Source organism: Cupressus sempervirens, chromosome 1 (genome assembly GCF_028749045.1).
Source record: "Cupressus sempervirens isolate cs-2001-9-10 chromosome 1, ASM2874904v1, whole genome shotgun sequence".
NCBI lineage: Eukaryota > Viridiplantae > Streptophyta > Pinopsida > Cupressales > Cupressaceae > Cupressus > Cupressus sempervirens.
Window position 1 is genome coordinate 353725419 of NC_143118.1, and position 27389 is coordinate 353752807.

Here is a 27389-nt window from a genome sequence, read left to right on the forward strand (position 1 = left end):
GGACACCTCAATTGACGACAAAAAAAAAAAAAAAATCTTCATGGTTTTTTAAAAAATTGATGTGTTGCATTTATTGTCACCAAAAAACAATTATGACTTCATAAATATTTAGAAATCTTATTTATTTAACTCGACTCCAATTTTGTACACAATGTAAGCAAAGTAGAATATAATTGTTTAATTTTCTTTAAAATTATTTATAAATGTTACATTAAAAAAATAAGCTCCTTGGAATGAATCTATAACTCAATTGTTTTTCAAATTGCACACACACTGTCAAAGCTTGTGTCAAACTTCCTCAACAAGTCTATAAAATGTCAAATTGTCATGTCTACCATGCGTTCAAATATTGCTAAATCCCCTTGACGCAGTAATTTTTAGAAAATATTGATGTCTCTTCCAAAAGATAACACGTTTAACCAAGGGTCCAAATTTTATGGCGTGTCACTATATTTACAGCGTCGCCTCCATATTTAAAAGGAGTGTTGCATAATATTAAATGTGTTGGTTATGCGAAATCTATGAATAAGCTTCCATAAAATCCTATGACACAGAAAATCTGGAGTTCTGTTATAACACATATCATAAGAAAGAACCATCACAAAAATAAGGTCCATGAGCATGCTCAAAAACAATTGTCTTTATTGTATCTTTAATCATTTACAAAGGCTCTTACAATTAACTGGAATAAAATTTTATTCAAAATGCAAAGATCAAATTAAGAAAATTCAAAATGACCTATGAGACCTGAGCTGTTCTGTTGTGAGATCAAAACCCTCCTCTTTTAAGCATTCTTGCTAACTAAGCTTGAGCCTAGGTGTTTGTCCATGTATATCACATTTCGACCAGTCTGCCCTATTTAACAAGCTACAAGGCCTGCTACACTTTGCAGTTTCAGACTTAGGAGGGCAACATATAATAGCCATCAAAGATTATTCATGTGTACCTAACATGTAAGCTAGAAAATGTAAAACAAACAGAAAATTGACTGCCTACCACAACTGTAAAGCAAACTCACGCAACTGCAACACTACTCATACATCTTTACAAGTTAAACCCAAAAGTGACCATCACTCAACATCCAATACCAGGTATGGACATCACAACACACTCCAATTTGCACAAATGGTGGAAGCTTCCTCATGGCTGATCACAAGTTTGACTAAAAAGAAAGAAACATCCAACATGTACATCAAGTTCACCTTCAACAGATGAAATTATTAGAATGAAATTGGTCATGACAGTGCCAAGGAAATCATCAACAAAGAAATTTGATTCATAATCCTTGAAATACCATCAAGCAAAGATCAGAAAATGCGTAGTTTGTATGAAGGGGTCATCAGTTGAAATAGTTTCAAGTTAAACTGCTTGCTTACATGTTGCTGTATATAAAGCTAAAGAACTCGTATCCACAAGCTCGTTTTCCAGTATATGTTGGAGCACTTCCCACAGAAACGACTATATTGATGTAATTTGTTCGATAAGTTAACACTGGCTTTTATATTTAAGGAATATTCATAAACACTCCGAGAAATCACCAAAACCATAAGCAACTATGCGCGAAGTACATGCTTGAAATGAAATAAGACCATTTTCTGATGCTGTTATGGGTAACCTGTGTAGAAGCTTTTGTGCACATATTTATTAATGATTCCAAACTAATATAGGAAAAAACCAAAAAGAACAGACACTGATTCTCAATGTAAATGTATCAAGACTTCAATTTTGATGATTCCAAAATAAAGTAGCTCAAACATAGATAGCTGTGTCAAACGGAAGCTTACAAATTTAATGCCACCTTGTATGATAATGACAACTGACCAATTATTTCTACTTCAGGTTACAAACAATCATGTGATTTATCAATCAGGGAAGCTTCACAAACATGAATTGGCAGCTGCCCAATTGAGACTCGTGGCATCTCACTTGTTTCAAGAATCAGAGCAAGTTCATCCCTGCCAAGTGAGGAGCAGATATTTGAATGGTTAGATTCCACCCTGTACTCATACATAGACTGCAGTTATTATTCTTTAATAAGATAAACTCCTGAATGCCTAAATACACATTAATAGAAATACCAAAAAAATTATTAAAATATACATGGCATGTTTGCAATACTTTTAAGTTGCCGGTTCAGGTTGAAGTTCAAGTTTGGGTTTGTTAATACAAAACATATATATACATATACATATATATCTGTGTAGTCGAGAAGTATGAATTAAGATTAGACTGCCACATGGTGTCATAAAGACAACAAAATCTCCATAAACCTATAATCATATCAACATCAACATATTTAAATAGTATTATTGAGTTCAACTATCATTATGCCGACTTCCAATAATTGAAACTTTCAAAAGTTCTAATCATCTAATAGATTGTCTATATCTTCTTCTTCATCATCAATGGCACTAGTTGATTCACCAACAGTGTCAATGCCAGTGGGATCACCTGCACCAATAGCATTCTTGCTTTCCAAGTCCTCAAATGCTTATTACTTTTTCCCTATACAGAGAGCTTGTTTGCTTATAATTAACATCCTACTTGAAAAATGTTAAAAAGTAGCTTGCAACTCTCTTCACCTATTGAAAATATTGTTTAATGTTTAAATTATAATTTATCACTGTAGAGAGCTTGCAATCAATCAGACAGGTCATTGTGAGCAATAAGATGTAAATATTTCACAGGAAAAAATATTGAGGGCTAGTTTGATTTGATGCAATAAATTTCTGAGCTTCAGCAAATTTTGTTTTGTAATGTTTAATATCTTATTCAAATTCTTTAAAAATTGTTTCCCGCACTACATTATAGAATATATTTCTCAGTGAAAATGTACCTGGTTCGCACATGTTCTGCCTGGATCTGCCCTGGTTTGACCCTGGTTCGGCCAGGACAAACCAACCTGCCTGGTTATGAACCTTTGCCAAACCCACAGGCAAACCAGACACAACCTGGACCCGATTCGAACCAGACTAGTACCAGGGTCTCATGCACGCTAACCAGATTTCCTAGTACTTAATTACAGATATGCAAGTTTTCCAGCATAACCTTTCAATAAATCTCTGATTTGAACAAAGAAATGCTTAAATATAAAGCTTTTGAATAAATTATTTTGATCAAAGAAGGCAGTAAAGATCAAAACCATTTCATGGGACACTGATTTGAAACTCCTAAAAGAAAGCACAGGAGTTGAAGTCAATGTTTGACTTGTCCCACGACCATGACCATCCAAAATGAACTGACAGGATGACTCTTGAGACCTGCAAAAGATATTCGAGGGTTACAACATTGTTCAACTAACTTTATTTATCAATGGTAAATATCAGATGAAGTACCTGAACAGTAAACTAAATATGATAACAACATGAATGTATTCCTACATGCCTTAATTAGTTTTTCCAGGGTAAAGCTGCTGCAAACATTGGCAGCTAAACACAGCAACATCTCTGAGTGTTCCACATTCAAAGTTTCTAATGGTTCACTAGTATTATTGAATACAGTAGTAAAAATCACAAAAATTAAGAAAGAAAATGGTTCTTTCAACAAACCACGTACCCAAACCGAACCATCACATTAAAACATATCTATAAGACTCCAAAAGCATCTTCGAGGCATTTTAGCAAAATAGAGCCAAGCACGAATTGATGCCTCTGATTTTACAATTACACATCAACTTAAACAACTTAAACAATAGTAATTTATGATTACAAGTCAACCAAGGTCCAAAAGTTAAGTTGCCAGGAGTTCAAAAAGTATATTTGCCAGGTTTAAGAAATGGGAGGAAATGGGTTAAGACAAGCATTTAGGTTGAGCGGCAACATTTTACATGTGAAAAATATAGGAAACTACTGACATCATATACGACTAAAATTATGGCATAAAGTCGATTAAAGAAAGATGACCAACCTCAGTTAAAATTAGTCTTCCTTAATAATTTGTCTAAGAAAAGCATTTTCTGATGTTTTGAAATTCATCTTCTAATATTTTCTTAAAAAGGAGTTGTGAACAGCTGACAGTGCCATGAGAAATATAATAATAACCAATATTTACTTATCAGCTGTTATTGTTAGAATGGATAGAATCCTACTCAAGCTCTAGGGTAGTGCAAAAGAATCAGTTTGCCAACATTTTTCCCTGTAATCAGGAGTATGTGTTTGTGTGTGTGGAAGATGATAGACCACATTCAATATCAAAATTCCTTTACACTTTCTCTAAGAAATAGTTTTCAGAAATGTAAATACTTTCTAACATTATCTCAAGAAATAAGTTGAGCAGAGCTTCCTGCATCTAGAGAACTACAGAATAACAAGTATTTTATTAATTAGCTTATACAGTTGTACTGTTAGAATGGATGAAAACCTACTAAAGCATTATGTGACAGTACAATACCAGTTCGCTAAATCTTAATCATCAATAATCATATGCAGGCCCCAATTGGCACACTTTCTTCTGCAAACAAATCTGTCATTTTTATTTTAGCCCCCCGACCTGTGGAAATATTTGATACAGTGGTATAACTTTTGTGCCATAAGTGGTTTATGCAGACTAACTCTAGTTTTGCAGACTGTGCCCTAGGCAGATTCTGGTTTCGGATTTTAGAATATTGCAAATGTAAGTTTCTCAAATTTAACTTTATTTGATTATGCCTCAAATTGTAATTAAGATTCTTAACAATTAGTTATGTTAATCAAACTAATTCTAATTAGTAATGGTTTTAGTAGACAAACAAATTTGATTACATGTTGAGAATTTTACTGCTCAGATTTCTCATAAATGTTTAACTGCCTTTATTCTGAATCGGATGCAGGAAGCACCACAGCCAACCCGAAGGGGAGGGAAAAGGTATCACCAAGAAAGAGGATGTTAGATGGTCGAGTTCCAGACAACCTGGAGTGGTAAGATCTTCATCTAACAAATTGTACCTCAGTGGCCAAGGTGACTACACTATAGGTGTGCACCTCTATGCTTCCTCCTAACATAATGGACGATTTGTCATCTTAAACATTCCTCTTGACCAATCTAGTTTCGTGGAGATTGGCAAATAACCTATACTATCTTATTACCTCCACTCTTTCGAACGTGATGTTACTATCACCTTAATAAAGTTGATATTAAATAGAAAATGGAATTTTAATTATAATTAAAAAATGTTAGAAATTTAAAATTATTATAAATTCATCTTCAACCTTGCTAGGGATCCTTTCACTAGTATATTGTTATCATGAAAATTTATCTTTACCATGGAAGCTTTCCCTACACCCTCAGGTGACCTCAACAATGTTATTATTTAATTGCATGACTCTAACATTGGATTCAAACTTCCCCAAGGGCCTTCCACACTTTATCTGATTCATTCATCACCAACCATATATTATATTCCTACGTTTCTAAATTAAGGGATTCTCACATTGTGTCATCGCAAACCTTAGGAAATTTTAAAGAAAGGAGTCCTTATTGTGATATGTGAGAAGCCTTAGCACGATAGGAAGTTGGCGGAGGAAAAGGACCATCGGACAGTGTGGATTGAAAACAACGCCATTATGTATGAAGACAAGAAGACAAGGGAATTAGGTGGAAGGAAAACAATTTGCATTTGATATACCACCTTATTGTTTCATTCAGAAACGGAGAGAGGGATATCATTTTGGGAGAGTCTTGTTGCAAACTGAATACAGAGATGCTGTGTAGGAAGGGTCGGGGCTGCTTATCCACAGCAGATACTTCAAAACTGAGAACAGTGCAACAGCTGAATGTGAACATTGGCACTTCTGATTTAGTCTTGACAACTCTTCTGCCATTAATAAATCTACTTTGTTAGTACTGTATTGAACATGAGAAGAAGCTATCTTTTAACTAGCTGAAAGCTTGAAAGAACTCAAAAAAACTGTATTTTCTGAACTTCCTTATCGAATTTTAAAAGTTATTGAGGAATGCTGCAAACCTTCTTGTCTATAATTAAAATGGCACAATTCACACACTAGGTGTGTAGAGAAATGCTACTGCTTCTATAATTTCTTCTACCATTTCTTGCCATTAAAACTGCTACCACTCATTCTTACCCCTGTTCAAATATTCAACTTGAATACAGGTAGAAGTTCTTGAGAAGCCTATTGTCATTAGGAGTAGCAAAAAGAAAGAAAAGTGGTTTCCACAGTAACCCAAATTAAGGTAGAAGGAATTAGCCATTAAGAACTTGTATTGTGTGAGTAGTCTAGGCCAAGTATTCCTCTGAGCAATAAAAAGCAATAGGAGACTCTTAAACTCGCAGACCTGTCAATAAAATATGTCAACACATTCTATATTGACAAGAAGAAAGGTCCAGTGAATAGGAAGTCTCAAAACCAATTTGCTCTAAGTTAATGACATGAATGCTGTGCATAAATGTAAACGTAATAGCAACTTGAACTAAAACATAAACTGCAGCAACTGTAGTTCTAACCCAAATATATTCGTCAGTCTTACCAGTTATTGAGTACCAACCTAAATAAAGATATTCATGGAATTATATCATCAAACTAATCTTTATCCTGATAAGAATTAATAGCCTTGCACGAGGGAAATGGGTAACACCCAATAGACCAACTGTACAAAAGAATACTGTCAACTTAGCTGATTCTTTAATCACAAGAGTTGTCCATTAAAACATCAAATTTAATCAACTATTCATGAGTGTATCCTCTGATCCAAGTTGTTTACAAACTCAGTAAATTGAGAAGTTATGTTACATCAGCATCTTAAACAGCAGGAAAGCTGTCCTTGAACATTCCATGTTGACTGAATAAAAGTAAGAAGGGAGTGTGATAACTCACTATTACATATCTACAACCACAACATCTTTGGCAGCAGGACAGCTGCACCAGAAAGTTAATAACTCATCTTAACAGATTCAAATGGGGAATGATAACTCGCTACTACCTATGGCACATGAAACAATATCCCATGAGCAGAACCAAGATAATTAGGAGGGAATCAGGAAACATAACATACTCCATTAGTAAATGTTTAAAACCATTTCCCAAACCTAGGGTCAGATGGGAAGGTGATATGTTGACTCCAGATAAAAGAAATCCTTGGCCAAGGTATGAGTTAATGGCAATCAGAATGGAGTCACCGGATACATCCATGACAGGTGTCATACCAAAGTAGCAGAAGGCTACAGGATAGAACCAATCATGTTATAGGTGATTCTACACCAGATTCCCAGAGTCTTGACTTTACCACTGCCATCCCTCGCAGGGGGCCAGGTCCACTTCAGGTCAGAAAGCAAACAAGAGGGATCAAGTACGATCCATGGTTGGGTGGTTAAATGCCCTAGTGATACCTTTTCCCGCTTGATCAAGACACAAGCAGGAGACACCAGAAACATTTCATCATGCAGGACCTTTCTTCTCACAGCTCTAAACCTCTTTCCAAAAGAACACTGAGTATTTTATTTAGTTCCGCTGCAAGATTTTTACTTAGAATGTTTAGAAAGATTTACCTGAAAAGTTGTAATTCTGCATGTTATAAAGTAGTTCAAATTATTTCCTTTCTTTTTAAAGAAGTAATTCAAATGGTTAGCTTGCTCCTAATTAAATTTTATGATTCATGTTAGTTCCTTTCAAAAAAAAATATATATATATATATATATATATCTTATTTGGGAACTTATTATGTTATCCATTCATACTAGAATAGAATAAGTGTTTCCATTTACTTTATTGTATTTTTAGCCATTCACTCTCAACTCAATAACTTAAACAAGTACATTAGGGAATTAGTGAACTTTGTAATAAAACAGTTGTTACATGTATTTGCAAATGCATGCTCGCATGCTGATTCTTTTATACAATTTTTTAAAATCGATTCCCAATTTTAATTTCATGTTAGGTTGAATTAGAGTCTGGGAGGACAATTTTCTGTTTCTTCACCCTGCAAGTTTAAATAAGAGGATTTCTGAATGAAAATAACAGATGTTATACTCCTTCCCATAAATGGGTTAGTTGCTTAAAAAAATAGCAGACGAAATGAGAAGTGCAACGCCCTAGTGCAGGGGAGCAAACTGAATTTTGATGGTGCATATTAGGGAGATCTCAGCCCAGCTAATGTGCTTGTATACTTCCAGACTATTAAGGGTCATTATGTGCTACTAAGAACTTGGCACTTATGCCATAAATTGGAGAAGCAGAATGTGAGGCACTACTTGCAGGATTGAAGAAGTGCAGTGTGAGGCACTACTTGCAGGATTGAAAACTGCATATGATGAAAGATGTCAAAATATTGACATAGAGAGAGATTCGTAATAGTAATTGTGCTCAATGCTTGGAATAAAGCATTATGCCCTAAATGGAAACTTCAAGCCATTGTTGGATATTAATGGGAGCATGCAACGGGAAATAAGATTATTATTCTCAAATATGTAGTGGAGTTCTTAGAAAGAGCTTCTAAATTAGTTTTTTAGTGGTTTTGTTAAATTTTCATAGATGGAAATTTAGATGTTTTATAAGTTCCTTTGTTGGTGATTCAATGAACCATTGCATTTCTAGAGTCTGCAACCTCTATAATATACTGTCTTCTTGTATTGTTTATGCAGATCAAAATGTAACCTCTTTATTGAGGTGGATCATGATGCAATAGATATTGAATTAAGTAAACTATTTTCATGTATTAAATGCAGTTTAGTCTTGTGTCTGAGTTTAACTCTACGAAGGGGTATTAGAGCTGGTCCGGGTCTAACTCCCTTACAAGAGGGCCCAAGATTGAAATGATCTTCTGAGCCTCTGCTGGTTGTGTTTGTAAGATCAGATTGTTGGATGTATCTCATTAAGAAAAATTGTTTGTATGAGATTGCAGAAGTTAAAGCTGTTGTTGAGGTTAAAAGTTACTAGCTGAAGCAGAAGCATGAAGAATTGCCATGTGTACTTTCAGAGGAAGAACATAAGATGGGTCTGACAAGAGTTGCTGACTTGAAACATAAGACTCTTTCAAGAGATAGAGGCTTAATTTTTAAATTCAACTTTTGTAATACATTTTAGTATTCAAGTCTACTATTATGGCAATCATAGTTACCAGAAACAAGAAATGAGAAATGAGAAACATAATGGCAATGTGACGAATAACAAAAAAAATTTAAAGGTTGCGTAAAAGAAATGGATATATATAATGTACAAGTTAGTATATACAACTTGCATGCATTTCATATATAATTTCAGTTAATTAAAATAACTATTGTGTTTTTTTTATATATAATTTTATTAATATATAACTTGCTAGTCTCTCTCTCACATAATTTCAATTTATATATATGCATAAAAGTTCCATATAGACAAAATTTTATTCCATTCAAGTAAAAATGCATGAAGTTGAATACTATCATACATCACTTTTTAAAATGCATAAAGTTGAATAATATCATACATCACTTTTAAATGTTCTATATCCCTATGGGGCAGGGGATTAAAGCAGGTCTCATCAAACTGCTCCATAAAGGAGGGAATAAAACCCTTATCAAAAGCTGGAGACCAATAACACGTCTCAATGTCTCCTACAAGATTCTTGCCAAAGTGCTGGCATCTAGGATTGAGCATATTCTACCTAAGATCATCAATCCTACACAGACAGGCTTTGTTAAAGGAAGATTCATATTGGAGAACCTACTAACTAGCTGGGACACCATGGATTGGGCTAATAAGTCAGGACAAAATGTAGGGATGATGTTGATTGATTATGAAAAGGCCTATGATAGGGTTGAGTGGAGTTTCATTTGGAAGCCCTTGGCTTTCCTTCAGCCCTCTCTCACATGATGGAAACTCTGATGATGGATGCAAATGCAGCAGAAGTTAATGGGGATAGGTCAGATCTATAATGGACACCCAGGAATGCCCAAAAGCTGAACCAAGGCTGAAATTATATTAATGCTGAGAATGCTGCAATCAATTACAAAGAGATGTATTCCAAAGGCCAAACCCTAAGGGAATGACGTCTAGAATGTTACAACAGAGAATGAACGTCCTCTATTGCCCAAAAAAGAGTGTGATTCACACATCCAAGCTCTTATCAAATGCAAGTCATAATCATCCGATACAATAATCCCATGATTAGCAATGAAACTTTCAGCCCTATTTATCCTTTTCTTCATCCTTTTGGAAGGAACTAAACATTAATTAATTGTAAGAGCTAGAAGCTTCTCCTTCCAATAATTAATGCATACCCTAGAAATTCCTCCCTAGCAATAATTAATTAAATCACGAGAGGCTTCCGTCCTTCCAATAATTAATACATACCCTAGAAACTACTCCTTTGTAAATAATAATTAAATTAATTAAATACAAAGTCACCTTTTTATTTTTAATTGAATGAATTTATAAGAAATTAATTTAATTTCTTCTTATCCTCCACTTAGACTTTGGAGAATGTGAAGGCCAAAAGATGGGATCATTACAAATCCACCCTCCTTGAAATTGCTTGTCCTCAAGCAATTAAGTAACATAATGAACTCCAACCTCCACCTGGATCCCAATTGAAGTAATATGTGATATCCATATGGACATTAAACAAACTGCCAATGAACATCGTTAAGACCAACCACATGTCCTGCAAGTTAGCTCCCAAAACTTGTGCTAATGAAGTAGAAGTCTGGATGTCACCAGAAGACGGCTCTAGAGAAGATCTATGAAACCTCTTCCTCCCAACTGCTGCAACACAAAACTGAATCTTTGTAGATGGTGAAAACTGAGCCCAACTCCACTCAAGTGAATGATCAACATCAGCCTCAAACATCAAATTGTCATAAGACAATGTTGTATCCATGTTGAACATAGTACTATCCCAAGAGTGAACATTAACACTTTGTTGATCGATAGTATAATATGACTCTATCACTATATTGCTCACCTCATTAGAAATAACAAGTGTACTATCATCAGAGCACACATCTACAACCGCATGCATATTGTCAAACTCCTCGTTGGATGGTTCAACTGACATAGAAGTGGCTGCTTATATGATAGTATCCTTGCATTCTTCTAATCACACATCGATGGACTCCATATCACCAGCATCATAGCTAGGTGGCTCTTTATGTGTCTCAATCCCACTTGAGGAAACAACTTCTTTCTGCACTGGAGCAACATACAGATTGTCAATATTGATGCCCATCTATCTAGCCATAAGTTGCAACATCATATCCATTCGCCTATTATGCTCCTATTGCATCCGCTGCCCCTCCTGTAATGTATTTAGTATCCTGAACATTACACTTTCTTGATTTGGACTAGTATACATTTTGTCAAACTCTTTTCCCTTTATCTCGCTATTCCAAATTCCCTATAAGAACTCCATAGGATGGCAAGACTAATAGCTATGATACCACTATAATGGACACCCAGGAATGCCCAAAAGCTGAACCAAGGCTGAAATTATATTAATGCTGAGAATGCTGCAATCAATTACAAAGAGATGTATTCCAAAGGCCAAACCCTAAGGGAATGACGTCTAGAATGTTACAATAGAGAATGAACGTCCTCTATTGCCCAAAAAAGAGTGTGATTCACACATCCAAGCTCTTATCAAATGCAAGTCATAATCATCCGATACAATAATCCCATGATTAGCAATGAAACTTTCAGCCCTATTTATCCTTTTCTTCATCCTTCTGGAAGGAACTAAACATTAATTAATTGTAAGAGCTAGAAGCTTCTCCTTCCAATAATTAATGCATACCCTAGAAATTCCTCCCTAGCAATAATTAATTAAATCACAAGAGGCTTCCGTCCTTCCAATAATTAATACATACCCTAGAAACTACTCCTTTGTAAATAATAATTAAATTAATTAAATACAAAGTCACCTTTTTATTTTTAATTGAATGAATTTATAAGAAATTAATTTAATTTCTTCTTATCCTCCACTTAGACTTTGGAGAATGTGAAGGCCAAAAGATGGGATCATTACAAGATCTCTTTGAACTCTCAAGATCAACTAGGCAGGGTTGCTCCCTAGCACCTGCTCTCTTTGTTATAGAAGCAGATTCTCTTCACTATCTACTCAGAGACAGTTCTTTCTCTCCCAACGTTCAAGGCCCTAGCTTTCCAAATGGGAAGAAAATTTCCAATGCCCAGTTCACTGATGATACAGCCATTCTTTTTGCCCTCGAAGAGGAGAATATGGGTCACTTTATGACAAAACTGGAATTATTTTGTGCAGCTTCTGGTTGCAAAATTTCTATCCCTAAATCCATTTTACTAGGATGGGAGTCACATCCCCCACCTTGGTGCTGCAAGTATGGTATTAGCTGGAGGGATCCTAGCCATGTTGGGAAGTACCTTGGGATCCCGTTTGTTGTTAATCCAAACATTAATGATATGTGGAATTGGATTAGAGAGGAAATCATTGTTAAGATTAAAAAATGGAATTCTTTCTATTTGTCTGTGGCTGGGAGGGTGCAGGTGTGTCAGAAAATCCTTTCTTCCCACTCAGTGTACTTCTCTTCAACTCGGCTCTTCAATGTTAACCAATTTGAGTTTTTACAGGAGATTATTCATGATTTTCTTTGGTCTGATAGGAAAGAAACAAGTAAAACCCATGCTATCAGGTGGGATTGGTGCACCAAAAGTAAAGAATTTGGAGGGCTTGGGTTGAAGGATCTCAGAACACAGGTCATAGCCTTCGCAGTGAAATGGATTGCTAAAGCAGTTCAAGGCAATGAACTGTGGAAAATTCTTATAAGGTACAGCTTGAGCAATGGACATCCTTCTGGAGCTAGATTCTGGAGTGATCTGGACATGCTAGACTTTCTAGCATTGGAAGGTAAAACAGTGGTAGGCGGATCCAATGTGTTCAGATCACTGTGGAAAAGCTGGGCAAGGGTGAGACCCCTGCTTGGTACCATTCAGAGATCGGAAGTGGGTAACGTTTGGTGTGCTAAAAGCTCTATTTGGTGGAATTTTTTAAGTAAATCAAAACCCCTTGCCCTTATTCAGGTATGTTCTGCAAAGAAATGAGCTAAGGAAGGCATAAGATCTTTCAATGACATCCTGTGTAATGGGGAGTTGTTGGACTGAGTGGAACTAAGAGATAGACACTATTTACGTGAATTTCAGAAAAGAACCTTAAGTGTTATTAAGAGTTCTCTTGAAGGCTTGGGTGTCAGGCTAGAATATTGCTCTCATGATACTTGCCTATCCCAGCTGCGTTGGCCTAACTCATCCCCTCTGCACCTAGTAAAAACCAAATATGTTTACTCTATCCTCTCCTCCAGTGCTGTCATTCTCAATCACTTGAACTCCTGCTAGAATTTATCCCTTGCACATGTTGAATGGAAGATCCTTATCCATATGTGGGCTAGGACTATTGAACCCACTGTTGCTTGCTTCTTGTGGAGGATGCTGATCTATAAACTACCTTTTAAAAAATAAGGGGGAGATTGTAATATCTATAATGCTTGCAATCAGCCAGAATAAGTTCTTAATGTTTTCTTTCAGTGTTCATTTGCCTGGCAAATCTAGAACCTTTTTGGGCTCAAGTTTGATAGCAATTCTTCTTTAGACAACATTATTTTTGTAAAATCAGTAGTAGCAGCAAATGTTATATTGTATTCTGGTCTATTCTCTCTTCCATTGTGCTCTGGTCTCTATGGAAATATATGAATGATAACATTTTTCAGGGTAAAGTTAAATTCCTTACTGAGTCTCTAAGGAAACTCATTTTTGCTGACATTGCTCTGCAGGTTATAGCTATTTTCAAACCTAAGGAAGATCAGTTTTGTCAGTTGCTGCAGGAAGCAATAGGTCTGCTGGACAGAAAAGACTTGTTCTATGCCTATACCACTCTGAAAGACAAAGATAAAGGCAGCTCATTTCATGAGTTTAACATTCCTTTGGCACAATTTGTCAAGAAACTCAAGGAAGAGGGCAATTGGAAAAGATAAACAGTGGATAGAAAGCCTCCTGCCAATCTCTTCATGCCTTCCCCAGTGCACTTCACCACCTCGGACTCCAGTGAAGAAGAAGAAGATGATGAATAGTTTTACTCTTAACAGTAATTGCATTTTGTATTAAGTTGTAAACTTTCAGTGTGCTGATTTATGAATTATGGCTGGGTAGTATAGACTTGGTAGCTCGTTAAGGGTAATTTACAGTGGCATTGTGAACTATGTAAAACTCCTTCGTTTTTTTCTTGATATGCAATAGTAAAAGTGGAAAGCACTAGTGCAGGGGAGCAAACTGAATTTTGATGGTGCATTGTGGGTAAATCTCAGTCCAGCTAATATGCTTGCATACTTTAGACTATTAAGGGTCATTTTGTGCTACTAAGAGCTTGGCACTTATGCCATAAATTGGAGAAGCGGAATGTGAGGCACTACTTGCAGGATTGAAGAAGTGGAGTGTGAGGCACTATTTGCAGGATTGAAAACTGTGTATGAAGAAAGATGTCAAAATATAGATGTGGAGAGAGATTCGTAGTAGTAATTGTGCTCAATGCTTGGAGTAAAGCATTCTGCACTAAATGGAAACCTCAAGCCAACAATGGATAATAATGGGAGCATGCAACTGGAAATAGAATTACAATTCTCAAAGATGTAGTGGAGTTCTTAGAAAGAGCTTCTAAATTAGTATTTTAGTGGTTTTGTTCATTTTTCATAGATGGCAATTTAGATGTTTTAGAAGTTCCTTTATTGGTGATTCAATGAACCATTGTGTTTCTAGAGACTGCAACCTCTATAATAAACTGTCTTCTTGTATTGTTTATGCAGATCAAAATGTAACCTCTACATTGAGGTGGATCATGATGCAATAGCTGTTGAATAAGTAAAATATATTCATGTGTTAAATGCAGTTTACATCTTGTGTCTGAGTTTAACTCTACAAAGGGGTATTAGAGCTGGCCTGGGTGTAACTCCCTCACAAGAAGGCCCAAGATTGAGTTTGATCTTCTGAGACTCTGCTGGTTGTGTTTGTAAGATCAAATTGTTGGATGTATCTCATTTAGAAGAATTGTTTCTATGTTTTGAGATTGCAGACGTTAAAGCTGTTGTGCGTGAAGAATTGCCATGTGTACTTTCAGAGGCAGAACATAAGATGGGTCTAACAAGATTTGCAGATTTGAAACATGAGACTCTTCAAGAGATAGAGGCTTGACTTTTAATTTCAACCTTTGTAATACATTTTTGGTTTTCAAGTCTACTATTGTGGAAATCATAGTTACCAGAAACCAGAAACATAATGGCAATGTGATGAAAAAACGAAATTTCTAAAGGTTGCGTAGAAGAAACGGCTATATATATATATATATACACACACACAACTTGCATACATTTCATACATAATTTCAGTTAAATTATATAACTTGCATGCGTTTTATTTATATAATTTTAGTTAATATATATCTTGCATGTCTCTCTCACACATGATTTCGATTTATATATATGCATAAAAGTTCTATACATACAACACTTTATTCCATTCAAGTAAAAATGCATGAAGTTGAATAATATCATACATCACTTTTAAATATTTTATATAACTTCATTTAAATTTCATATATATATATATATATATATATATATATATATAATAAAAAACTTGATTCTTAAAACAATTGTGTTTGTAAAAAAATTAAGCTCATTCAAAATTAAATACAATAATTAAAAAATCAGCTCAATAAATACATTTAAAACACTAATTTATTATATATATACACCAAAATTCAAATTTAATATCTATAACATTCAAAAATTACTAATTTTTAACTTCAACTTCAAATAAGAACATCTTACACTAAAATCCAATTTAATATCTATAACATTCATAAACAACTAATCTTTTAACTTCAAATTCAATCTCATTATATATTTAAATGCATGCATAATAAATAACACTTAACTGCATGTAATCTATTTTAAATTTTGAATAATTTAAGTTAGAACCGAATAAGAAAAGGTTTATATTTATCATCAAGACTATAGAAGAAAATGGCAAATGCCCAGTCACGTCTTCCTAAAAAGTGATGAAAACTTCAATTATCATCAGTGTTTTTGTTATTTGTTGCTTGTCCCTGTGGTGTGTCAAATGTGTATAAATATGCTTCATAGTTAAGAAAGCATGATTCATGTTGAACAACTGCAATGTAAAGCCTTGTCAAACATATTATAAGGATAAAATCTATGTCATACTATTCACCGTACTTCTAAAATGAATTTAATTAATTTTCATTGACCAAAAATGATCGTTTTGTGATGGGAAACCCATTTCATCTATCAAAACACAAAATGAGGCTTCCCTGTCACATTTCTGGGGAATAGATGGCAATTGAGTCTATTTCTTGTTTATGTTTTAAGGGGAGTGGACAATCTTAGCCTCGAAAGAGTAAGATAAAATAAGATGAGATAAACTTATTAATGTCCACCAAGAGACCAACAAGGATCTAAGGGACTGAAAGTTCACAAACAAGGGAAACCACCCACAGTAGGTGTTAATGTTTGTGGCCTTTACGGCAAATATCAACAATAAATAATTAAATATGCAAAAGTAAGCCAAGAGTGGCTACATATTTAATGGCACTATAATAATAATAATATGAAATATATTATTTTATTATATGATAATTCAATTAAGTTGGAAAGCTTAATTGGCCCCATTTGAAGTGTCATGTCTTTTGGAAGACGCACCTCTTCATCTTGTGTGTGTGTGTGTGTGTGTGTGTGTGTTGGGTGGTGAATAAGGAACACACCAAAAACATAATGTGCAAGTAATTATTCACCACTATTGCACTATAACTCTTCTCTGCCCTGAAATCTGAAAAACATAACATGGTATCATAGTGGGTTCCTTCATGGGAAGCTTAACCGCTGAAGGTAGATCCATTCAGATTTATGAGCAATTTCTTGTTGAATCATATGTTGGACAAAATGAAAAAATCAAATGGTGACCTTTTCCTGAATGTGAGAATGCAATGGAATTGCATATTGGAATCACAGAATTCTATGATGTCACCTGTAGATTTCTCGTCATTTTTGCTGGAGTTGATCGGAAGAGATACATCACCCTACAGATTGTGATACGATTAGAGAATGGGTGTTGAAGGACAGTGACAATGCAGAAACAGAGAATTGGAAAATTGTAAACACAAAGCCGTGCCCGCAATGTGAGCGTGCAATAGAGAAGAATGAAGGTTGCGTGCATATGACATGTGTGGAAACATGCAAATTTCATTTTTGCTGGTTATGCCTTGGGGATTGGCAAGGACATCCTGATTTTTGTTTCTGCAACAGATTTAATGTTGACAAAATCAGAAATCAGAAATCCGAAACAGAAGAAGAGAAAATAAAGAGGGAAGCCATTAAACAATCCTTGGGCAGATACAATCATTATTAAGAGTGATGGGCAGCCCATGAAAAGTCCAGGGCCAAAGCAGTGTCAAATCTCAAAAACGTACTTCAGATCAAACAGTTGGCTGACAAACAATTCGTACCTGAATCACATGTTAAATTAGTGAGAGATGCATGGGTACAGGTTGTTGAATGCACAAGAGTGTTGAAGTGGATGTATGTTTATGGGTATTATCTTCCTGAAATTGAAAATAAAAGCGCCTACTACAAGGAACTGTTTGAGTATACCCAAGCTTCTGCTGAGTCCCATTTAGAACAACTTCAGCAATGTGTTGAGAGAGTTGCAGGTTTTTTATGGAGACCAAAAAGCCAGCAGAAGAATTTAATGAATACCGAATCAAGCTTGAAAACCTCACAAATGCAACTGGCCATTATTTTCACAACCTTGTCAATGCAATCAAAAAGGAATTGAAAGAAGACTAAAACACTATTTAATGATTGGAATATGTTTGAGGAGTCAAATATTGATTTAAAAGGTAGAAGCTGAATGGTGTATCCAAGTCATAAAGGTCATGCCCCACTAGTCAAAGTTGTGTCGGAAAGTAGGAACAATTATTTATTAATATCTTATTAAGATTGCAGAACATACTCAAAGTAAGACATAATGAGGTTAGTTCATAATTATTATTTTGATTTGTTATATTTATGTATATAAGATGGAGAACTATTGAAAACATGTAAAGTGAAGAGTTCTCTTATTATGTTATATATATGAAAAAAATACATATATTTGTTATTCAATTAATAACATTAACATTCTAAGTATTGTATTCCTAATGGAATAAATCTCTTTTGTATTTATTATATTTCTATACATAAAAGCTATGTCCCTTGATCTTTTCCTCCAAGAAAGGAGGATTGATATCAAAGTGCACAGAGGAAGCCGCCAAATCTCAAAGGGAATCATTTCCAAGAGCATTCGAACATTTCCAAGTGCATTCTAAACATAGCAGAATATTTTTCTGTTAAGATTGAATGTCAATAGGGATATTACATTATATTCATTTTTGTGTATGAGTTAAAGAATTAAAACTGGTTAAACCATTAATTCTGAGACAAATCTGGACTAAGTGACAAACAAAAACTTCTCATGGTTTGATAATGACTCGTAACCCCTTGAGAAGTTATCCGTAAACTTTGGCTAGATAAGGAGATGGGACCTTACAATGTACACATTGAGAGGGAGTCGTACCAAAAGTAGTTAAACCTAAACTTCAGAGGGAGCAGGTAGGAAACGTGTAAACTCTTCGCTAAGGGGGTAGATCACATTAAGTGTCATGGACCCCAGTTACTTCAATTTGGTTTGACTTAAAATAGTCATGGATAAATTGAGAACTTGCATACGTGGATTGAATCCACCTTAGAGATGCTCAAACTTAAAGACGAGTTTACATATAGGCCTACTTTGACCTTGTTTTGCATTATAAACTCCTCCTTTGGAGATTCATATGTATAAACATTTCTTTTATACATATTTTTATGGGTTGTGTATTTAGCCAATACTATATTTAGCCTAGGCTACATTATTGGTTGCGTTTGTTATGATCATTGGCTATGTTATAGCAAAGACTAACCTCTTTTATATAGTTGAGTCTATAATTGAGATATTTGGATATTTTGCATGATCATTTCTTTGATATGTGAATATAGCATAGACTATATTGTTTGTATGCATATGTGGCTAAATTCATCTGAGATTATATTTTTTATGATTTGTGGATAGTGGCAATCCACAGTTTGAGTCTTCTTGACTCAAGGATTGAGTACTTGGTACTTGGTGGACTTAATGCCCAGATACTAGTACTCAGAGTACTTGGTGGCCTTAATGTCCTGATATCACTACAGGTGACATCATGGATTTGATGTTGGATTTAGTACTAGGTGGACTTAATGTCCGGATACTAGTACGGGTGACATCATGGATTTGATGTCGAATTTAGTGCTAGGTAGATTTAATGTCCAAATACCTGTACATGTGACATCATGGATTTGATGTTGGATTTAGTACTTGGTGGACTTAATATCTAGATACCACTACGGGTGACATCATGGATTTGATGTCAAATTTAGTACTTGGTGGACTTAATGTCCAGATACCAGTACAGGTGACATCATGGATTTGATGTCAAATTCAGTACTTGGTGGACTTAATGTCCAGATACCAGTACAAGTGACATCGTGGATTTGATGTCAATTGAGTCCTTGTGACTCGTGTTCCAAGCTCCACAAGTTGAGTGCATGGTGACATCATGGTCTTGAAGTCAGGAAGCCATTAATTGGAGCATTTAGTGAATATCATGGACTTGATATTCGGCCAAAGCTTTTGATATCATGGATTTGATATCAATTTAGTCAATTAGACTCAAGGTTGAAGTATGTGACATCAGCGATTTGATGTTCGGATGAGTCGGTTACACTCAACAGACTAATACTTAAGAGCATATGATGATGACTTTGAGATCTTTCGAGATCTTTCAGGATATATAATAGATTTGCGATCTATTGAAGTTATGTTTTTGGTACACCTCTACCAATTGTGAAGATAGAGAAGTTGAGGTCTTTTATAGACTTGAGATTTATTGGTTGATCTTCTTCTCAAGTCCAAAAGGAAGTGAATGTTTGTTGCCTTTACGGTAAAGATCAACAATAAATAATTAAATATGCAAAAGTAAGCCAAGAGTGGCTACATATTTAATGGCAATATAATAATAATAATATGAAATATATTATTGTATTATATGATAATTCAATTAAATGGGAAAGCTTAATTGGCCCCATTTGAAGTGTCATGTCTTTTGGAAGACGCACCTCTTCATCTTATATGTGTGTATGTGTGTGCATGTTGGGTGGTGAATAAGGAACACACCAAAAACATAATGTACATGTAATCATTCACCACTGTTGCACTATACCTCTTCTCTGCCCTAAAATCTGAAAAGCTTAACAGTAGGGACACCAAATGATGCTCGCAAAAGAACAAAGCAACAACGAAGCAAAGGAAGACACCAAGGAAAGGACTAGGGGTCCTTCCTTGGCCAGAAGAAGTCCATCACCGAAGGATAAGGAATAGGGTGACCAAGGGTCTCGAAATGTCTCTGAATATTGTCAAATGAGGAGTATCATTGTCTAGTGAGTCTAGAACTGGGTCTCATATCTGATGTGGCTGCGAGCAGGAGTGCAAAACTACAACTTCATGTCCCTAGCGAGGGACATGGCGCATAAAAGTTGGTGATAATCTGATCCAAAGCCTAGTGCTGAAGGAAAAAGAGCTAAAAAGTACAATCTTGAAGTTGAGTGGCCTCTTGGAGATAGAGTACCAAGCAATGCTACTCAATGTAACCAAAAAAACTGATAAGAACATGCAATCTCGAAAAAGACAGTAAAACCTCCCTTTGATCTCATAGTAGATGGGACAACGAAAAAATGAAGTCTCCATTTCCGTCTTCGCCAAGGAACATAAATGACAAATACAATCCTTTTTGTCGATGTGATGGTCAATCTGGTATCTAAGCTGGTGGGATCCAACTTTAAAGGAACCAAAAGAGATTTGACGGTTATAGCACCAACGCCGAGTGAAATATGTAGGACGCACGATAATCCCATCATGGATATCTAAGAAGTGCTCAGCATAAAAGGCCATCTACAGACATAGCCCTCCTGAGGGGTTGATCCAAGTCATCCTAATGTATAGTGGGCATAATGAGATTCCAACTTTCTCTGGGTGAAGCAAATCGAACATCCATACTTAACATGATGCACAGTGAAATTGGGTGGCCCCAGGCCCCCCCCAAGTGAACATTGCTTCTTTCCTCTATCAAACACCCAATTTGATCATCCAACATCTTGGACCTTGTTGAATTAGATACATCCTTCTTAAGGGCAACACTTATTACTTTATCATTGTGATTGGTATTTGACCTTTCTTTTGTCTTTGAGAAATCATTATGTGCACAGTTGACTTTGTTGAATAGAGGATCCCTATGTATTTGATAAGCCATACCTACATTAGAATGATTCTCCTTTGTTTGATTTTCCTTTTGCACATGATCATTTCCATCTTCATATTCCATATGTTGTTTCTCATTATAAAAAGGTTTTGATGATAGCCCACCTTTAGGAAATATTACTTCAATTTTATCAAGAATCTAAATAGATAGGATATTTGGAAAACTTTCAGCACTGTGCTCATTTGATTTTCTCTTATCACATATTTGATGTACTTCCGATTCATAGGATGAACTGAAAAATTTCTCACCTTTTTAATGCATATCATGCATTTCTTCAACTCCAAAATTAGGACTGCAATCTTCATCATGATGCTGATGTACTTGATTGCATGAGCAATCCTCTTCAAACAATGGATTCAAGAACACAAATAACTTAGACATATCTTTATTTGCGTCCTCTTCAAACAATGGATTCAGGATCATAGAGATTTCAAGTATACCTTCATGAGAGTTTTCATCCATATCATCAAACAGTTCATCAACAAGGCTAATATCCTCATATTCTCCTAAAACTTCCTCCTATTCATACCCCATATGCAGTTCTATTTCATCTTCACTATATGATTTATGTAAATTTCCATGTCCTTCATCCAGGACTCGTTTTCTCTCATATGATTTTTTCTCATCATCGCATATTTGATGTACTTCTGATTCATAGGATGAACTGAAAAATGTCTCACCCTCTGAATGCATATCATGCATTTCATCAACTCCAAAATTAGAACTTCTATCTTCATCATGATGCAATGTCATAATTCGCACATCCTTTCTACCAACAGTGCATCCCAATCGTACACTCTTCCATGTAGGATCTCGTTCATCATCGCCACCTGCGGGAATGAAATGTCTCAAGCACAATTGGATCCTGTGAGGCGACTTTTTACTAAGTCCATAAGACAATGCCAGTGCCCTTCTTGAATATTGGACTTTTGCAGTCCTCTACCCTTCGATGTGTCCATGAGGGCTTTTTTCTCCATTTGTGTCAAAACTGGTACAGTTGGTATGAAGGGATTTGACACAAACGAAGAAAGAAACCCTCATGGACATGTCGAAGGGTAGACTGAAAAAGTCCAATGTTCATGAAGGGCACTGGCGTTGTCTTATGGACTTAGTAAAAAGTCGCCTCATAGGATCCAGCCGTGCTTCAAACATTTCATTCCTGTAGGTAGCAATGATGAACAGGATCCTACATGGAAGTGTACGATTGGGTTGCACTATTAGCAAAAAGGATGTACGAATTTATGACACTACAGCATAAGACGTTCTACATGTCGCACTATGCAATTGAGCTATTCTTGGACGCAACGACACGAATGATTCCCCACGACAAGATAGAGGCCAAGCACGTACTTGAGTATGAGGTTTAACCATATACCAACCCCGCGGGCAACAAGCATCCTTACACTTGCACGGGAAGTAGCCCCAGAAGGAGATCCCCTACAAACACGGGTAGAGGAGAGTCACCCGACACAAACCGATGGGATACCACACTTCTCCACAGAGAGCACTGCTGAGTAGATGGTAGAGGCAGTGAAGACAACTATGGGCACCGAGCAGCCTACAGTAGGGCGGCATTTATTGTTGATATGGTGACTCAGGCTCTATAAGCAGTGGCCTCTACACAGATACAGGCCTTGGATTCAGTAGTAAAGGAGTTGGAGCACGTCATATTCTTCATGAGAGTAGGGTGCAGAGTAGGGTGCCCAACTATCGTTTCAATCTACTTTGAGGAGCGCAGGTGGCCCAGAGTCAAGACTACAAAGATGCACGAGGATTGGGCCAATACAGGAGAGCTGGTTGGAGAGAGGCACAAGATAGTCCAGATATACAGGGATGCTTATTATGCCCTTCGGAGGAGCCAAGCAGACTAGGCAGCAACGAAGAGGGCTCAAGAGGAGTCAACTACTATGGTACCAATGATGAAGGCGAAACTGGCTGCAGAGAAGGTAGCTTGGGAGTTGAAGAGAGCAGCCTGGGAATCCAAGAGGACAACATTTTTGGCCTAGCAAAGTCAACTACAACAGGTGGCAACGGAGAAGGAGAGGGAACTTAAGGGATTGCTGAAATGATGCAAATAGCCTTGGAGATTCAGATGGAGGCTGAAGCAAATTTGAAGGTACGGACAAGGCAAGTGCATGAGCTATGAGCAGAGCTGGACGAGCTTAGAGCACGAACGTCTACTACACCAAGGACGCATCCCTCTTCTTAATATCTAAATCTCGATGTAATTAGTTGTTTTTAGTTTGAGTTTTATTGTCAAAGTTCTCTCTATTTTGTCATTCAAAGACGACTTTACTTTTTGGGGGGGATGAAGTTGTGGATAAAAAGTATTATAGCCGACGGGTAGAGTTGTATCCAAAAGGGCACGTGATGGTTGAGTCGCCCCTTCGGAAAAGTATATGTACATCGTTCGGATGAACTATTGGGTCATCATTATCATTGTAATCGTTTTTTGCATACTACTTATATGAATAAAGTATCCTATTCTACGTTACATTCTAATACCTTAATGTGATAAGTATCCATTTGCATATGGTAAACAAGTGATGGTGAAATAGCTAATGGAGGAGATGAATGAGTTGCAAGCTAAGACATAATCCACAGCACTCGCTCCACCGCAACAAGGCCAGCAAGTAAAAAGCTAAGTCGAGGTAGCAACAAAGACCGTTCAGGATCACCAAGTCAAAGGACTAGCAGAATTGAAGAAGGTGGTGGCCATAGCATGAAAAAGGGCTACAACAATTCTCGGAGAGGCATTGGTGACTCAAACTGTTGAGCTCTGTCTCGTGAGTGCAAATCAAGTCAAAGTCACAATTGTGTAGAGGAACCTGCATATCACTAGTTTGTGCATTAAAGTCACCCAAAATAATGATGTCACCCAAGGCAAAAAAACCTCAGAGATACACTCGTGCAACTCCAAAAAAGGGTCACCATTCTCAAGATCGTCCACAGCATATGAAGAGGAAGCCAACGAGGAGTAACAAACCCACTACGAAGCTACCTCTAAGATGGCGACAACTACGGATCCCCATGAATCTAGGAGCGGTGTCAAAATGAACCACTGAGGTAACACTCCATTGCTAATCAAACAACACCTTTGAAACCACACACCTTGCCTGAGGCCTGAACCTCCTCTTTGCACACCGACAACTACTAGCATCCAACAACACCAAGAAGAGAATGGGCGGAACTCTCATAAGTCTTCGTAATAGCCTGAATAGCTGCCAAACCCACAGCATCAAAAAGGACACGAGGCAATGACCAAAGAGTACCATTGCCATTCCACCAATTACCAAGAAGAGAGCCATTGAAGGGCTTACTCTTGCCCAACTGTTGGCAAGACTGTCATTTGGCTATGAAAAACAGTCTTTGTTCCCAATCGGGGGGAAGTGAATCGTGGATAATAGCCCTGAGATTTCGAATAACTACCTAGCTCCCCTTGCCCCTTGCCTCCACCACCAAACCTCTAGAATGTTTCAGCTCGCTACTTGTGATCTCGTAAGATCCTCATCCAAATAGATTTTAGCGAGAAGAGGGAATAGCTTCCTCTTTGCCCTAAGAGCCCATAACCTTTCTGATAGAGAGAGAAACCATACGTAAAAGGTGTCATCCGGGCCGAACCAACATCTATCAAGTGTGATTTCTGAGATGCCCAGTTGATCGTTGAAGAATGACTAACCAGTTATGAAAGGATCTGTTGTGGTGGGAGGCAGGCCCCAGACCCTCAAGTTGAACTCACGGGCATGTCTTACCTGATCATCATCGAACTTCCCCTAGATCAACTTTTCAACTCCCAAACGAGCTGAAGGGTCAGTGTTGTTACAAATGGTGGCCCAAGACTTTACTTGTTCAGTTTCAAAGAGCATGGAAATTTGCTTATCACCAAGTTCCAACTATTTCTTTTTAAGAGTCTCCAAATCCCCAGCTGTTTAATACAGAGTCAAACTACGTTTTGATACCTACTATCTCAAAGGTGAAGGTGGTGGAGAAGTTGTTAATGTGCATAGAATTTGCACCTGTCTACAGTTTCAAATCAAAAAGAGTCTCTGAGAGTGACATAACGGTGTCTTTGAGGTTTTGGTTCTCAAGTTTGAGCTTGAGTGGCCTATCACAGAGTTGTTGGTATAGCAAAGACAGTTGCAGTAACAATGAGGTCTCTATGGGGGCGGATAGAGCCAACTGACAGAGGAGAAAGGCAATCTAACAAATACCAAAACCAGTTGAAGGAAAATAATTTTGATCCTCCGTAAAAAATTGTCGATCACCACTAATTTGAAGAACATGCAATCAGCAAGAAAGTTGCGTGACCAAGAAATCTACAAGAAAATCGTGTGAACATGAAATCTACAAGAAAATTGCGTAAGGATCTGTGAAAAACTATGAGGAATCAGCGATGAGCCAATTCCTTAGCTAGCTCCTATGATCCACACAACTAATTGCTCAATCAATTATAGAATAAGGGCAATGGGAGACACTTGTAAGTGCAAACCCAAGTTCAAAGTCCCTTCATTGCATTAAGATCATCCATAACTCGTCTTCAATTTCGTGCTCTTTAGCTGGTCCTTTTCCAAGAAGAGTAAAATCAATAGAGAACTTTAAAAATTGCATTGTTGACCTTTAATTGTTGTATAGAGAGGCTACTGTAAAGAACTTGTGTTAGTAGTTTAATATTTGCATTGCAAATATCACATGATGATTGGAAGTGTGAAGGATGAGATAGGAAAGTGTGAAGTGTCAAGGAAAGGAATACATAAGCAATGGTTAGGAGCCATGCCACAAATCTGTGCAGAAGTTGATTGAAGACAAGACGCTATATGATGACCTCTCCCATAATAGAAATACAATCTGTTAATTCTGTAACTCTTGTAATCATGACTGATCCGAACTACAAATCATACAGATCCTATAATGCATGAATATCCTTAAACGGATTTGCCTCTTTAATAACCTTAGATGATTAACCTTATTGGCGGCCTCTTTAGGAGCATTTAACAATGTTCTTTTGCATGATTGTTGTTAGTATAATTACTAACTAATTATGTTTTCTACGAGATGCTGATCTTGGAATTTAATCAATAGTTTATACATAAGGGCCAACCTAGAAAGAGTCGTGTCCTTTGTAAGGACATGCCTCTTCGGTGCTATATAAGTATGAGGTAAGAATGAGGTTCTAGAACACACAATATATATTTAAGTCTACTCCTCTATATTACTGCCTTATGCAATTTATTGCAGGGATAAGAACATTTCCAGAATAGTTATTATACTACAAGTAACACTTCTATAAAGCTCTGTATATTCAAGAATATCTTCAGCATCAAGCAAGGCATTATATCACTTGGATTTGTAGCAAAATTTGCAGAAACTTTACATGGTATTAGAGCTCTGGTAGTCGAACCTAGGCTCTGCAAATTAACAATCAAATTTAAATATCTAACAAACTCCTTCTACCTTCAATGGCTAGCACAATCACACCCGAAGATAGGTTTGATGGAAAAGATTACTTCATTGCTTGGAAATTCAGAATTATGATGATTCTTGAAAACAATGATGTAATACAATTTGTTGATAAGGAATCCAAGCAACTTGATGCTGATCCTCATAAAACTATTTCGAGTAAAGGAAACAAGAAAGCCATGCAAATCATATTAGATGGAGTTAAAAATGAAATAATACCTATGCTAATGAAACATCGAACAACATTTAATATGATGAGTGCATTATTAAATGCATATGAGGTTAACAATGAAACTAGAACCCTTGCACTAAAAAGGCAATTAAATCATATACAAAGAAAGAAGGGAGAATCTATGAATTCATACTTCCTAAGGGTGGCTAGTCTAAGAGGTGAACTTGCAAGTATAGGGACCATAATTGAAGCTAACACTTATGGCTATAGAGGGGTTACCAGATGCATGGGAAACATGCTCACAAGGAGCAAGTGCTAGAGACAATCTTCCAGACTTCAATAAACTTAAAAGGAGATTGCCTTCAATAAGAATCTAGGAAACTTAAGA

The 27389-nt window shown here is 36.4% G+C and overlaps 2 protein-coding genes and 1 pseudogene across 2 annotated transcripts in view; 2 read left to right on the top strand and 1 right to left on the bottom strand.

Moving 5' to 3' along the window:
- Positions 1-1618: 1618 nt before the first annotated feature.
- Positions 1619-27389, bottom strand: part of LOC149577694 (uncharacterized) — a 145121-nt gene continuing 119350 nt past the window's right edge. The window contains exons 5-6 of the transcript XR_016363840.1: positions 3143-3260; positions 1619-1955 (exon numbers count right to left, since the gene is read on the bottom strand). The gene's annotated coding sequence lies outside the window, so the exon portion shown is untranslated. The remainder of the gene's footprint in view (positions 1956-3142; positions 3261-27389) is intronic.
- On the top strand, positions 11919-15116 carry LOC149577695 (uncharacterized). Its single transcript, XM_089797364.1, has 4 exons — positions 11919-12425; positions 12510-12959; positions 13706-13889; positions 14998-15116. The coding sequence occupies exons 1-4, from the start codon at positions 11919-11921 to the stop codon at positions 15114-15116; spliced, it is 1260 nt and encodes a 419-aa protein (XP_089653490.1).
- LOC149577696 (putative E3 ubiquitin-protein ligase ARI7 pseudogene) lies at positions 16810-17788 on the top strand (annotated as a pseudogene).

What these genes read in the sequence shown, in the direction of transcription:
- LOC149577695 (XM_089797364.1), top strand. Translation starts at nt 11,919, where the DNA reads ATGGGATCATTACAAGATCTCTTTGAACTCTCAAGATCAACTAGGCAG. An exon ending in CTGTGGCTGGGAGGGTGCAG is followed by an intron (nt 12,426 to 12,509) that starts GTGTGTCAGAAA and finishes GAGTTTTTACAG; the next exon opens with GAGATTATTCATGATTTTCT. An exon ending in AACCCCTTGCCCTTATTCAG is followed by an intron (nt 12,960 to 13,705) that starts GTATGTTCTGCA and finishes ATTGCTCTGCAG; the next exon opens with GTTATAGCTATTTTCAAACC.